A 12,116-nucleotide genomic window follows, 5' to 3' on the forward strand; every position below is an offset into this window, starting at 1 on the left:
AAGAGAGAGCACAACCAGGGGGAGGGACAGAGAGAGAGGGAGAAGCAGGCTCCCTGATAAGTAGGGAGCCTGATGCAGGGGCTTGATCCCAGGACCCTGGGATCATGACTTGAACTGAAAGCAATTAACCCACTGAGTCACCCAGGTGCCCCTAGGTTGAGCTTTTAAGGGCACATCTCCATTTACTCTCCCCTGCCTTCAGACTTGGAGCCCGTCAACTTGGACAGCCTCTTGGCCCATCCGAGCTTTATGATGGTAATGTAAAACTTCAAGGAATTTGGCTTACCGTCCCCATGCATCTGTCATTCACATCAATCCATACGGAGTCAGCCACCAGTTCAGGATCCTGACCTGTTCCCTGAGGCAGTAAATAAAAGGCCAGGATGCGGAAGGAGGGCAGCATCTCTGCAGTCACATCAATGATGGTTGATGTGTAGTGACTCCCAGGTTGCTTTGATTGATATTTGGCATGCACAATCCGGCCCTTACTCAGGACCTTGGAGACAAGGGAGGACAAGAATGAGAAGGGTAGAGTCAACATTTTTCTGAGGCCGTCTTAGCTCACAAGGGAGACTTACGGCTCCTTTGCTTCAGCTCCTTAGTCTGAGGCCACCCCAAATGGTTCCCACCTTCGCATCACTGTTCATAGTGCCTCCAAACCAGCTAGCCAGGGATATCCCAGGGAAATAATTCCTTAGTTTAAGTTTTAGTCCTAGCCACTCACCAGGATGGTGAAGTGAGTGATGCGGTCCTTGTTGTCATGATTCTTATGTTTCGTGTTAAGGCTCAACTGGATGCTGCTGCCAATATCTGTGCCCAACATCTTCACTTCAATGTGCAAGAAGTTCCCTGACCCACCTTGAGTCAAGTAAGGCCAAGCTGTCATCCTGGCTGTAGCCTGCTCTTCTGGCCGGAGAGGCTCAGCAGTTTCTACCTGAGAGAAGTGATGGGTAAGTAAACTCTCAGCTCTTCTGGCTCACACAGGTCCATCATCCCTGCCCCATTAGGTTGGTACCAGGATAGAGAGCTGCTCCTGATTTTCAACTGTGTTGATGGTCAAGGTGGCCACTCCATTGTCTGAGGTGTACTCTTTATTGTTTTGGCATTGGACAAGGACTCTAGAGGCTGGGGACCCATCAGGATTTGAGACGAAGACCTGAGGTGGAATTGGGGTGAGATTAAAGACAGGCCTGGGGGTGGCCTGGCATGAGAAGTGAGTTCTGGGAAACTGATTTGGACAGGACTGGCTTGTATAGCTGTACAAGTTGTGCACTGAACAACAGTAGGGGCACCATTCATATTAGAGTCTTTATGCATGGCACCCCCTCAAATTTTGGAGTATGCAATCATATGTGGTGGCCCTGGATGTTGGTGTGCTGGTGGGGTGGAGGTGGAGGGAATTGGAGAGATGTAGAGGGCTGGGGGAAATCTTTAGTAGGACTGGCACCAAAGGATGTCTCTAGTTTTTCTAGTGTCCATCAGACTCCCCAAGGTCACTCAAAATGAATGCATGTAAAAACAGTGTGCTTGCTGTACAAATGTAACCTCAAAATAACCCTCGAGCACCACCTTCTAACCTGACTGTGACCACTAAGCCCCCTACAAAGAAATTGTGGGGCCACCACAGTGCTTTGGGGGACCTGGGTTGAGACTTGAGAGAGACTTGGGATTGGTCCAAGAGGCATGATGGTTCAGTTCTCAAACAGATGTATTGTTGAGGGGGGGCGGAGGCAGGTGAGCCCAGTGTGGGCTTTTGTCTCCTGAGAGGGGTCTGTTAAGGGAAGGGAGCTCTGAATCCCTGGATGAAGTGAAGTCAGACTCTGACCTTAAAGTGGAAGGGTATCCCAGGCTTGAAATACTGGGGTGTCCTGGTGAACTTTATGTTGTATGGGCTCCGGACAATCTTCACCCCGGAGGACTCAGTCTGGACCATCTCACCCCCTGGAGAGATGGGGGACTGTGAGGTCTGTGGAGGAGGTTCAGTTTCTTGGGGAAGTGGAAAGGCTGCTTGGCTTCACCAAGACAGGGAAAACAGCAACACAATCTAAGCTCCTTTTAGTCTTTCTGGCATTTTTACCTTCCTCTGATATGGAAACAGGCTGGGAGGTAGCCCATGGTCACATGTCTAGGTTGAGCAAGAATGCTGTTTTGACCTCTGCCAGGGGCTTGGGTGAGAGTGGTACCTGAAGAGAACACGGTGATGTTGACAAAGATTGAGGCCCCAATGAAATCCTCTTCTGGGCCTTGGAATGTGGATATCAGTGTATCCTTCTGGAGGGAGATGTGGCCCAGGCCTTCAGAGATCTGCTCTCAGGGCCAAAGAGAGAAGAAGAGATGGTTTTTTGGGGAGACAGGAAAGTTAATGGAAAGGGCTATTGGTGGGGGAAGAGGTCAAGACTCAATCACCTCCACTCTCTGCAGGGAGCTCTGGATGGGCATCCGACGGGAATCCAGCTTCACCCCGAAGATGGCCAGAGCATGTCCATCCACTGGCTTATTGAATATATACCTGGGGGTGAGTGGAGGGTCATCCCACTGTCTCTGAAGCACCCACACAACCTCATGTGATTGCAGAGATGTCATATATGACCTCATGAGGCTGTAGGGATAGTGGTAAATCTTTGGGAGGGACAGAGGTGGCCCCTGGAAACTTGAATGGTTTCATTGCTCATCTACACAACCCTGGAAGGTGACAAACATGTCCTGTAAAGTCTCATGTTGGGTTGCAGATATGGCCTGTGCAACCTCACAAGATGGTAGAAGTAGCCCATAAAACCTCGTGAGACAGACTAGACAGGATGCATAGCATGATAGAGCTGTAGGAATGGTCTGAATAATGTTGAGAAGTGGCAGGCATGGCCCTTACAACCTTGACTGGACAATATGGTCTCTACAACCTCATACAGCTGTGGAGGTGGTCTGGACAATTTCATAAGATGGCAAATGTGCCTGTGCAACCTTCCAGACCTTCAGAATGGTCTAAGCTGTGAGATATGGCACGAATCCATTAGATGGGCAAGGTGTCCTATACAACCCCAGAGACCAGAAGGGATAGTCTGTACTACCTACAGGTGACAGACATGGTCTGGACAACCTCGCAAAACAATGTAGGTGGCCAAAAATATCTCATGGGTGGCAAAGAATACCTCTACCTCTACCATACCTCAAGTGCCACAGAAGTGACCGGCTTTTCTACTCATTCAGTTTCTTGGCATTCCTGGTCCTATGTCCAAGCTGGGGACAAGGGGACTCACCAAGCCTCAATGTCCACACCCAGAGCCTCATCGTTAAGGTAGAAGAAAGTCTTATTTGGCTTCAGCTGGACCTCAAATGATGGGAGCACTGGGTGGAATAAAGGCAGTGGGTACCCTCAGTGTTTTGTTGTTCCCCCATTGTCCCCTCCCTGCTCACTCCTTCCTCATGACTCTGGCAACCCCCAAGGATTGGAATGTGTGTCCTGTTCACCAGAACCCAGCTTGGGCCCTCACACACAGTAGGTGCACCATGAGACCTCTTTTCCACTTCCCACCCTGTTTCTTGTGGGTCCCACCTTGCCCTGCCCATCACACCCTACTCACCGTATTCCCTGACATCAAAGGCTGCCTTGAACTTTTGCTTGGCCGCACTTTGGTAACTGGCTTCGATGCTCCAGGTCCCAAGACTGAGACACAGAGAGTCAGGAGAGATGGAGACTGAGGAGGAGAGCCTCCATCCCTCCATCCATAGGGCTCCCAGTGAGGCACCTGACAATCTCTGGGAGTTTAAAGGAGCTTGCGAAGAAACCTTCCTTGGCTATCAGATTCTGGCTGATTACAGTGATCCCCTCCGGGTTCTGTGGGGACAGGGGGTGAGTTGTTCATGACCCAGGCCTTCAGCACAGGATATAACCTCAGTGTCTGGGATGCATCTTCCCATAAAGAGAGGCCACCTTGATGTCCAGAGTGAATATTCTGGCCACAGGATCCATCTTGTGGTCCACAGTGAATACTCGGTATTGAACTGGAGAGAGAAGAAAGGCTCTGAGTTCTGGACAGAAGCTGGAGAGGGAGATAGTCATTAGGATCTTGGGCAGTGAGGAGTCATTGGACAGAGGGAGACCTTGGGGGATGGAATATGAAGGGCAGTGGGGGAGACAGGGAATGAGAGTCAGCATCTGCCCTAGGCCAAGGGCTTGGGGGCTTTACCCAAGTGCTCAGGGGTGTAGATAGTCTTGTCTGTCTGGATGAAGATGTAGCCAGCATGGGGAGCCACCAGCACTATCTTCTCCATGAATGAAGGGTTTGAGGTGGATGCCCACGTTGCCCGGATGATGACATACTGTTGCCCTGGTTGTTGGGGGTATATCAGGCTCTCAGGAATCTGGGGAGAGATGCTCACACTCCTCAGGCTCTGCTGAAGTCTCTATTCCTGGAAGCAAAGCCCTGAGCCAGATCTCAGGAGAAACAATTGAATGGGGGCCATCTGTCGTTGAGAACAAGGTTGTCTTGTCTGGCTCTGTAGGTTGCTCCTGCGCAAGGACATCCAGTCCAAGTGGAATTGCAATCCCGTCCGAGCTCAGCTTCCCAAGCCACCAGCAGAGGGCGCCTTTTATTAATTCTTACAGAGACCTCTTCCGGCTAATCACTGCCCTTCTTGGAGCTCAGACCCAGGGGACTTTGGATTTCTGACTGGACGGGACATAAGAGGAGCAATAACCATATCCAAACCCTGCATCTATTCCCCAGTGTCCCTCATGGGACATCCTTGTCCCTTGTCCATCCTTGCTGACCCAGAACCTCCCTTGGTGGCCACCCATTCAGGCCTGTCACCTACCATCACAGATGTCTGTTTCATAAAGTGGTTTGCTGGTGAGAGAGTGAGGCGTCTCATAGCCACCACTGTTTTCTTCATGGGGAAGTCCCACACGGTGAGGTTCACCTGGAGGTTCCCAGTGAGGGGCTGCAGGGAGTCTGAGTGAGCCTGTACATGGATGTTCTCAGGAGTGCCGACCCGCAGGGCTCGAGGGGTCACCAGGATGTACCTGACAGTAGACAAACACAGGAGCATGGGAGGACTCGGCGGGGGTGGGGGGTGGGGGGAGTGGGCAGGAGCAGAGAGACAGAATCACATGCAGGGAATCATGCAGACAACAGACATGCAGGCAGCGGCTGAGGGCCTTCAGTTTCCCAGGCTCACAGTGGCTCGGCATGGGCAAGAGAGGTCCTCAAGAGGAGTAGAATCAACCCCACGGGCCAGGGCATGTCCATGGCGGCGGGGGTGGGGTGATGTGCAGCCCCAGGCCGCAGGTGCCTATCCTCTTGAACACCCCAGCTCTGGTCTGTTTGCCTTGGCCTGTCCTGATTGAGTTAATATCTAAACAGACATGGGGAAGGAATTCCCATAAGTCCAATGGGGAACGAGAGGGCTGCTCCTCCCTCCTCAGCCAACGAGCTGAGGAGGGGCTGGGAACAGCAGAGGTAGGGAAATATACGAGCTCCCCCCTTGGAGGCCAGCGTTGGCGGTGGGAGCAGTTGTCCTTCCCATGACCCATGGGGTCTTATCCTGAAGCATTCCTCTCTATGCAAGGACCCTAGGCCATGTGGGTTGGGAGACTGGGCTCAGAGCTTGATTGGGACTGACCAGTCAGGGCAGGAACAGGATTGTCCCCACCCCTGCCCTTGTGAAATTGGTGAGTTTCTGGGGTAGTTGCTCAAATGGGGGGCAGTGCAGGCATTATATCTTCATTCCCTGGCCCCAAGCGTAAGCAGCCTTGGCATTTAGCTATCCAGCCCCAGGACCTGCCATAATGGAACCTTCTAAAAAATGCACAGGTCAAATCCTCTTGCTGGGCTTCGGATCTTTCTGCATAATTATGCTTGGTAAATTGTGACCATTGTCCATTGTTCTTAAATTATGCCAAGCTCTCTGGGCTCCTTTTCCAGAGGCAAATTATACATATTAAACCAGGGACAAAAACACATCATGCTTGAGGCATTCCTGGAAGAAGGCTTTCTCTGTTCCGAAATAATTTTCGCTGCCTGTTTAATATGCCCTTTAAAGATGTTGGACCACTTTGTGGTGTCTGTCTCTTAGAAGCAGACGGGTTGCAGACAAGTTTGTCTGGTTCTTCTTTTTTTTTTTTTTTTTCAGTGAAGCTGGCACTGCCAGCTTGGAGAGTCTTGCTTATTGGAGAACCCCAGATCTCCCCGAAAACAATGATAATATACATTTATCCAACAAAGATTCATTAAGTATTTGCTATGAGCACAGCCCTCCTTAGCATGCTGGGAACACAGCAGTGACCACAATAGACAAAATCCCCGCCCCCGTGGAGTGGAAATTTAATGAGGACTTACTAAGGGCTTAAAGTGCATTTCCCCCTTCAGCTTCACAGCCTTTTATTAATTAGGTTCAACGTGTGCCCACTACCCAGACTCTAGTTTTGTAGAGAACTGGAAAGCCAAGTATTTTAGAAACAAAGGGGGAAGGTGGGATCTGGTCATTTATTCCTCATTTACTGAGCACCTAGTGTGTTCCAGGTGTTGTTCTACATGCTCTACGTGCACTGACAGAAGAGCCATAAATGTCTCACCTTTATGCTAGAGTAAGAATTCCCATCTATTGTACAGATAAGGAAACTGAGGCCTGGTGAGTGAAAGCAACTTGCCCTGTGCCAGGCAGGTGAGCCGTGAGGCTGCAGGTGATGCTCTTGACTCCATGGTAAACAGTCTCTTGTGAAGCAAACAACCAACAGAATCAAAATAAGACCTGGACCAGGGGAGCAGATGAGAGCTAATTTGGAAGGTTCTAGAACACTGGTGTCCACTTGGGGTGGCATATTCCACTGCTGTTCCCTGCTCTCAGGGAATCTCTGCTGGCTCTGTTCAGCTCTCCCTCAGCTGGCGGGCAGCTCTCCCCTTCACATCTTTGCCCCCACACCAGGTATCCACATCCCCTCTCTGTCCCAGGGGCTCCTAGGTGTCCACAGCAAGGCATTGTCCAAAGGTGAAGGGTGCCAGGGGTTTCATTCTCAGTCCCACCCACATCTCTCCCACCTTTCTGTCCAGTCTGGGCTCCCTCTTGCCATGCCAGTACTTCTGTTTTGAAACATGCTCAGGCCTGCGGCTCCCTTCAGTTTCAGTTTTGTCTTGAGGGTGGGCCCAGGAAGGGAAAAATTGCCCTTGGGTACCAATGAGAAACAGAGGAGGTGGGAAACACTTTGAAAACATGGTGTGATAGAGCTTTATCATCCAATGAATAAATGGGTGTAGGCGAAAGTGGGTGAATGAGTGACAGGAGCTCACATCTCATACGTCTGTCCGCTCCTCCCTGCCCCAGCCTCAGGTCCCCTAAATGAAGAATAAGCATGTGCTCAATAACTAATACATGAAATAAATGTGGGCGCCCACTGCATGTCTGGCCTTGTTGCAGATGCTGGAGACACAGCAGTGAACAGGACGGAAACCCCTTCCCCCGGGGAGTGAGTATTCACTGTAGCCGCCTTCACCTGCTCATTCTTTTCTTTTTCTTTCTTTCTTTTTTTTTTTTTTTTAAGATTTTATTTATTCATGACAGACACACAGAGAGAGAAGCAGAGACACAGGCAGAGGGAGAAGCAGGCTCCTTGCAGGGAGCCCGATGTGGGACTCGATCCCAGGACCACAGGATCAAAGACAGATGCTCAACTGCTGAGCCACCCAGGCGTCCCATTCACCTGCTCATTCTAATGACCCACTGACCCACTTTGCAGATGGAAAAACCCAGGCGCCAGAAGGTGAAGTGTCCTGCTCGAAACTGTGCAGCTAGGAAACCGAGGCACAGGGAGGTTCAGTGCCTTGCCTTAGATCACACAGCAAGTTACGTGAACCTGTGTGTGAGAGGGAGCCTGAGGAGGGTAGGGGGGTCGCAGACCGGCTGTGAGCCCCACCTAGGGCCGCCACAGCAGTTAATGGTCAAGTTCAACCTTTCGCACTTGGCCGCGAGAGGGCGCCAGCGAGCCTCCAGCCGGGCTGAGGAGCGCTCGGCCCCCTCCCGCAGGAATGCGGGTGGCGGAGGGAGGGGACGTTGGCTGCGAGCCCAGAGCAGCTGCTACCGCCGCTCAGATCCCGCCCGCCTTCCCCTCCCTGGGACCCAGGGTTTGCTGCAAGGAGGCCAGGGCGGGAGGGACGGCTTTGCAGGGATGGGTGGCCTGTTTTCGCTTTCTCCTTCTCCAGGCTTCCAGCCCAAAGCTTCCCGGGAAAGGCCGGGCAGGATCCAGGATCCAGGAGGCAGAGAATAATACCCATAGCAACATTTCAGGGAATGGCTGTCATTTATGAAACACTTGAGCTCTGACACTTAGTAGGGACTTACTCGCCAGCAGCCCTTCCGTTTTCCAGGTGAGGAAATCCCAAAGCTCAGAAAGGTTTCTTGCTCAGGTCAGAGGTGTCAGGAGCGTCTTAGCCTGGGGGAAACCCCCAAGATGTGCCCTGCTTGGTCGCTTCCTGCCTCAGCCCAGGCTCCTCTGGTCATTTCTTGGTCCTGAGGACTTCTGATCATGCACTTGTGTTCCCCAAAGGCTTCAGGAACTGACCTTGCTTCCTGATCCCTAAGGGCATCCATCACATGCCTCTCCTCCCGGTCCAAGGAGGTCTGGCTCGAAGTGAGAATTTTCAGAGGAAGCTTGTTACTTGCTAAGGAGGAGGGATCACATTTGGGGTTGATTATTGGGTCTGAGAGCCATGTGATATGCGCCCCAACAGAACCGACAGCCTGATCAGGAAAAAACATCCAGAAACAAGCAGCTATGACGGTCCAGAGAAACCTATCATAACCCATTCAGCCTGTGGAGTCAAAGAAGGCATCTTGGAGGAAGTAGTATTTAGGCTGTGACCTGAAAGTCTCAGGAAAGTAAGGGTAATCAGGTAAAGGGTTAGGAATGGGAGACAGAGATGGTTTTGTTTCAGGGGGAGAGAACAGCCCTTGCAAATACCTGGAAGGGAGGTGGGGCATGATGATTTGGGGAGTGGTAAGAAAGGGTTTTTGTTTTGTTTTTTTAAATTTGTGATAGTCACACAGAGAGAGAGAGAGAGAGGCAGAGACACAGGCAGAGGGAGAAGCAGGCTCCATGCACCGAGAGCCCGACGTGGGATTCGATCCCGGGTCTCCAGGATCGCGCCCTGGGCCAAAGACAGGCGCTAAACTGCTGCGCCACCCGGGGATCCCAAGAAAGGGGTTTTGAAATCCTTCTTAGGCCGCAGAGAGTCCCATTTTGACGCATTGATTTACCCACTCATTCTTTCATTTGTCAGATATTTGGATATCTACCGTGTACCACATACTCTTGTAGATGTTGGAGATGTGATCGAGCAGACAAGTCTCCTCCCCATGGAGTTGACATTCTAGTGGAGGGAGACAAGCAAAAAACAAACAACTAATATGTATCAGCTGATGAGAAATAAAGCAGGTTCAGGGGACACAGTGAGAGAGTACCATCTTGTGGCCCCTTTGAGAAGCTGAACTGAAGGAAGGAGCTATGTGGCTATCTGGGAAAAGCTTCCTAGCAGTCGGAGCAGCAAATACAAAGGCCCTGAGGCTGCTTGGGTGACTCGGTGGTTGAGTGTCAGCCTTCAGCTCAGGGCAGCTCAGGGCTTGATCCCAGGGTTCTGGGATCAAGTTCTGCATCAGGCTCCCTGTGGGGACCCCCGCTTCTCCCTCTGCCTATGTCTCTGCCTCTCTCTGTGTGTCTCTCATAAATAAATAAATAAATCTTTTTAAAAAAGGCCCTGAAGTAGGAATGTGCATAGAGCATTTAAGAAATAGTAAGGGGAAAAAAAAAAAAAAGAAAGAAATAGTAAGGGGGTCACTGTTCCTAAAATGAAGTGGGTGAAATGGATAGAGTGGGTGATAATTTGAGATTTATATTCAAGGATCAGATCATGTAGGAGGCCTCATAGTTATGGATTTGAATCTAAGAAAGAGGCGGAACCATTGGAGAATTTTGAAAAGAAGAGTGACATTATTTTTCTGTCTTAACAGAATCAGTCTGGGTAGGTCTGTTGTTACTCTGACTTGAAATCCAAAGGTAACAACAATAAGAAGGATGAATAATTCCATGATGTAAAAATAAGGCTAACTTACACCACGGAAAAGTTGAAAAAAATAGGGGAAAAGTGTACTTCATATTACAGTCTCCCTAATCTCCATAATATGTAAAGAGTTTCTAGGAATTAATAATAAAAATATAAACAACCCAATAGAAAACCCTGAGCAAAACGTGTGCTCAGAATGTTCACACAAAATTAAATACAAACAGTTCTTTGACGTCTGAAAAGACAGTCAGCCTCACTCATAATAAGAGAAATGCAAGTTGAGATAAGAGAAATCGGAGATACTAATTTTTACCCATTAGAATGGCCAAAAAAATTTTTTTTTTTTTAGAATGGCCAAAATTTAGAAGACTAATACTATGCAGCGTGGTGAGGCTGTGGAGAAGTGACCATGCTAACATATGGACATCAGTCCTTTCCAATAGAGATGAATTTGAGAATATTCATAAAAATTACAAATGCATAGTTTCTTTGGCCAAGTAATCCCATGACAGAAATGCTTGCACATGTGTGAAATGATGGACGCACACAAGGTTATTCATTGGAGCCGTTTATATAATAGGAAAAGACTGGAGAGAGCCCAAAGATTCATCAGCACAGGACCAGTTGCATAAATTATTGTCCATCTACACAACGGAATATATTGCAGCTGTGCAAAAGAATGAGGATGTCTGCTTGGGATGATATGAAAACACTTCCAAGACATATTATTCAAGGAAAGAACTAAAGTTCACATTTCGGTGTATATAGTATGCTGCTTTTTTGGGAAAAGTTAAATATATATGTATACACACATATGTATTCTATTTTCTCATCAAAATACTCCATATTTATTTTTTATTATTTATTTATTTTTTTCATATTTATTTTTTAAATTGTGGTAAAATCTGAGCATTAAACTTACCATTTTAACCATTTTCAAGTGTACAGTTAAATGGTACCAAGCACATTTGCATCACTGTTCAGCCATCCCCACCGATCATCTCTAGAATGTCCCATCTTCCCAAACTGAACCTCTGTCCCTGTTAAGCACTAACTTCCCATTTCCACCTGCCCAGCCTCTTTTAACCATTGTTTTATTTTTTGTCTATGAATTTGCATATTCTATGTACCTTACATAAATGGAATTGTACAATGTATTTGTCCTTTTGTGTCTGGCTTATATCACTTGGCATAATGCCTTCAAGGTTCACCCATGTTGCAGCATGTGCCAGAATTTTCTTCATTTTTAAGGTTGAATAACATTCCTTTGTATGTATATACTACAGTTTGCTTATCCAATTATCAGGTTTTTTTTTTTCTAGTATAATTAGAAATAAAATCTGGTTAGATAATTCGAGATGGAGGAGGGGTCAGGAATTGAGGGAAAGAGGAGGTTGGGAGAATTGTTTTTAAGATCCTTTTATACATACATATACGCATATATATTGATTTTTAAAAACACTGAGCATTTTATCTATTGAAAAGCTGTTTTGAAAGGATCTTCTGGGCTGTTACGTGGAGAATGAATTGTAGGGGGAGGCAAGTGTGGAAGGGGGGAAGGGGGAGGGGGCTGGTGCAACACTCCAGGTGAGAAATGATGGCGGTTGGATCAGGGTGGGGGCCCAGAAGGTGTGGCAAAATGGTTGGTTCTGCATATATTTTGCAGGTCAAGTGAACAGGATCTAATTAGCGCTGAGGTATGAGAGAGAGAGGAAGTAGGGACGACTCCAAGATTTTTGGAACGAGCAACTAGAACAGACTTATCTTTGCTAAGATGGGGAAGATAGAGGGTGTGTCTTCAACACCTGAACATTGGCCAGGTTCTGTTGGTCGGCAATAACATCCAGCTGGAATATAATAACGGTCCCCCCTCCACCACTGCATTTGTTTTTATGTTGCCGTCTGGATTGGCAACAGAAACTTCCTTATACGCAACAGAAACTATCTCAGGGTGGTTTAAGCCACAAAGGATTTTTTCTGGTGGATATTGAGGACTAATGAAATTACCAGGCTTTGAAGATGGAAAAGGACAAAGTAGGGGTGCAGGGCAGCAGCTAAGGTCGCAGT

General features: G+C 48.5%; 1 protein-coding gene and 2 long non-coding RNA genes across 3 annotated transcripts in view; 2 read left to right on the forward strand and 1 right to left on the reverse strand.

Moving 5' to 3' along the window:
- LOC144290609 (complement C3-like) overlaps positions 1 to 5,308 on the reverse strand; it is a 26,696-nt gene extending 21,388 nt beyond the window's left edge. Inside the window, exons 1-13 of the mRNA XM_077860017.1 lie at positions 5,176 to 5,308; positions 4,813 to 5,020; positions 4,185 to 4,359; positions 3,929 to 3,999; positions 3,744 to 3,832; positions 3,579 to 3,661; positions 3,255 to 3,342; positions 2,407 to 2,509; positions 2,184 to 2,304; positions 1,826 to 1,941; positions 1,016 to 1,156; positions 725 to 934; positions 287 to 496 (exon numbers count right to left, since the gene is read on the reverse strand). Coding sequence (XP_077716143.1) covers positions 287 to 496; positions 725 to 934; positions 1,016 to 1,156; positions 1,826 to 1,941; positions 2,184 to 2,304; positions 2,407 to 2,509; positions 3,255 to 3,342; positions 3,579 to 3,661; positions 3,744 to 3,832; positions 3,929 to 3,999; positions 4,185 to 4,359; positions 4,813 to 5,020; positions 5,176 to 5,246 — 1,686 coding nt within the window. The 5' untranslated portion in view covers positions 5,247 to 5,308. The remainder of the gene's footprint in view (positions 1 to 286; positions 497 to 724; positions 935 to 1,015; positions 1,157 to 1,825; positions 1,942 to 2,183; positions 2,305 to 2,406; positions 2,510 to 3,254; positions 3,343 to 3,578; positions 3,662 to 3,743; positions 3,833 to 3,928; positions 4,000 to 4,184; positions 4,360 to 4,812; positions 5,021 to 5,175) is intronic.
- Positions 1 to 7,459, forward strand: part of LOC144290610 (uncharacterized) — a 24,760-nt gene extending 17,301 nt beyond the window's left edge. Inside the window, exons 2-4 of the long non-coding RNA XR_013358175.1 lie at positions 785 to 950; positions 2,422 to 2,515; positions 7,411 to 7,459. This is a non-coding gene — a long non-coding RNA (uncharacterized LOC144290610). The remainder of the gene's footprint in view (positions 1 to 784; positions 951 to 2,421; positions 2,516 to 7,410) is intronic.
- Positions 7,460 to 7,560: 101 nt separating this feature from the next.
- On the forward strand, positions 7,561 to 10,982 carry LOC144289359 (uncharacterized). Its single transcript, XR_013357275.1, has 3 exons — positions 7,561 to 8,357; positions 8,721 to 8,868; positions 10,630 to 10,982. It is a non-coding gene; the product is annotated as an uncharacterized LOC144289359 (long non-coding RNA).
- Positions 10,983 to 12,116: the final 1,134 nt, after the last annotated feature.

Source organism: Canis aureus, chromosome 19 (genome assembly GCF_053574225.1).
Source record: "Canis aureus isolate CA01 chromosome 19, VMU_Caureus_v.1.0, whole genome shotgun sequence".
Classification (NCBI taxonomy): Eukaryota; Metazoa; Chordata; class Mammalia; order Carnivora; family Canidae; genus Canis; species Canis aureus.